General features: G+C 42.2%; 1 protein-coding gene across 1 annotated transcript in view; it reads right to left on the reverse strand.

Moving 5' to 3' along the window:
• The window catches only part of LOC106880204 (uncharacterized), an 8,960-nt gene extending 7,373 nt beyond the window's left edge, over positions 1-1,587 (reverse strand). The window contains exon 1 of the mRNA XM_089343370.1: positions 1,457-1,587. Coding sequence (XP_089199496.1) covers positions 1,457-1,459 — 3 coding nt within the window. The 5' untranslated portion in view covers positions 1,460-1,587. The remainder of the gene's footprint in view (positions 1-1,456) is intronic.
• Between the last annotated feature and the right edge of the window lie 913 nt (positions 1,588-2,500).

The following is a 2,500-nucleotide window of genomic DNA, read 5'->3' on the forward strand; positions in this document are numbered from 1 at the left end:
TCGGCGCAAACAACACCACCACCAACACCAACACTACCACCAACACCGCCACCAACAACAACACCACCACCGTTACCTTAATAACTACCACCACCACAACCATCACCATCGCAATATCAACTACCATCATCACCATCACCACAACGCAACACCGCCAAAACCACCACCGCCGCCACCTCCTCTACCGCCTTCATTGCCACGACCACGACAACAACAAACACCAAAACTACTGCCACAACCATCACCATCACCACCACTACCACCATCACAACAACCACAACCAGCTCTTCTGGACCACAACTGCTCTACAACCACCAACCCTACACCGTGGCCACCACTATTGTCAATAACATAAGCACCACCAGCACCACAACCACAACCACCACCATTACACATCTCTCTCTCTCTCTCTCTCTCTCTCTCCCTCTCTTTCTCTCTCTCTCTCCCTCTCTTTCTCTCTCTCTCTCTCTTTCTCTCTCCCTCTCAGAAACTAAATCAACCAGATATTTTAGCAAAACTGCCAAAAACTCACAGAAATGAAGCCTCACAAATTTGTTATGGAAACAATGGGGGGAGGGGGGGGGGAGAATTGGCGGTGGTAGCCGGGAGGTCGTAGTTGTTGTTATTGCAGTGGTTGAAGTGGAGGTGGTAATGCGGGGGGGAAGTTGGAGGTAATGGTGATGGTGAAGTGGGGGTGGGCGTAATGGTGGTAGTGGTGGTGGTGGTGGTGGTGGTTGTGGTGGTGATGGTGATGTGGGGGCGGGTGGAGTAGGGGTGGTGGGGTGATGGGGGTGTTTATGTGGAGGTGGGGGGCATAATGGTGGTGGTGGTGGTAGTTGTGTTTGTGGTGGTGGGGTGACTGTGTCGGTTGTTGTTGAGGTTGTGGTGATGGTGCTGGTGGTGGTAGCAGTAATTGTGAGTGATGATGGTGGTGGTGGTGGCGGCGGTTGTGCTTGTAGTGGTGGTGGTGGTGGTGGTTGAGGTAGTGGTGGTGATGTTTGTGGTGGTGGTGGTGGTGGTTTGGTGGTGATGGTGGTGGTAGTAGTGGTTTTGTTTGCAGTGGTGGTGGTAGTGGTAGGTGTTGAGGTGGCAAAAGTATTGGTAGCAAAAGTGATTACAACCACAACCACCTCTACCACGACCAACACTACATCAACAACAACTACAACACAAATATAACTACTACGACCACCACCATAACTTCCACTCCAAAGCAACCACCTCCACAACCACTATCACCTCAACTACAACCATAACTCAACAACACCACCACAACTACACTATATCCACAACCACAACCAATAAGTACCATTACAACTACTAGCAGTATTACCATAAATTGCACAACCACAGCTACCACCGCAACCACAGCTACCGCCTAACTACTGTCATACAGAAGGGATGATGTGTGCAATAACAGCAGGAAGGAATGAAGGCATAAAAAGACTTTATTTACCATGTCTGTGCTGTGTTCTATGCCTTCTCTTATTGGCACTACGTTGGCGCGTCTTTTGCAACAAGATGTTTCGCTCTTTCGGCTCCTATTGGATGTAGAAGATAGAACCGTAAATATATATATATATATATATATATATATATGAAACACACACACATACATACAGGCACACTCACAGATAGACAGTCAGACGGATGGACAGATGGATAGATAGATAGATAGATAGATAGATAGATAGATAGATAGATAGATAGATAGATAGATAGATAGATAGATAGATAGATAGATAGATAGATAGATAGATAGATAGATAGATAGATAGATAGATAGATAGATAGATAGATAGATAGATAGATAGATACATACATACATACATATATAGTTGAAATTTACAGAAAAACCAAAGACGAAGACAGGTGAATGAACAACAAGCAGGTGTATTAGTTTGACGCTCAGGAAAGTGAGAAAGTCTTATACATGCATGTGTGTGTGAGTGTGCAAACATATATATTCATAAATACATACATACATATATATACATACATACATATATATACACACATACACATATACATATATACACACATACACATATACATCTATACACACCACATACATATACATCTATACACACCACATACATACATAAAATATATTTAGATTTAATAACTTAAACAAGTGAAAGATAAAAGAAACACATATATATATTAAAATACAGTTGAATTAGGTACTTAAATTGAGGTACCTTACCAATTCGGTATAATCTGCACAGCTGTAAGTTAGGTGAACAGGATGTAAATATGTAACAAGAATGTACATGTGTCAATACAGTACGGCCGTTTCAAGCGAACTATACAGTGACACCTCGCAGTACGAGTTTAATTACTTCCATGACCGAGCTCGTTTTATGATTTACTCGTTTTACGATTTACTCGTTTTACAAAACAATTTTCCCCATTGAAATTAACTAAAATATAATTAATCTGTTCCAGCCCCTAAAACCAGCCAAAAATATTTTTTTATGGGTTTTAAAACAGAAATGGC

The sequence above is a fragment of the Octopus bimaculoides genome, chromosome 27, assembly GCF_046866305.1.
Source record: "Octopus bimaculoides isolate indiv1 chromosome 27, ASM4686630v1, whole genome shotgun sequence".
Classification (NCBI taxonomy): Eukaryota; Metazoa; Mollusca; class Cephalopoda; order Octopoda; family Octopodidae; genus Octopus; species Octopus bimaculoides.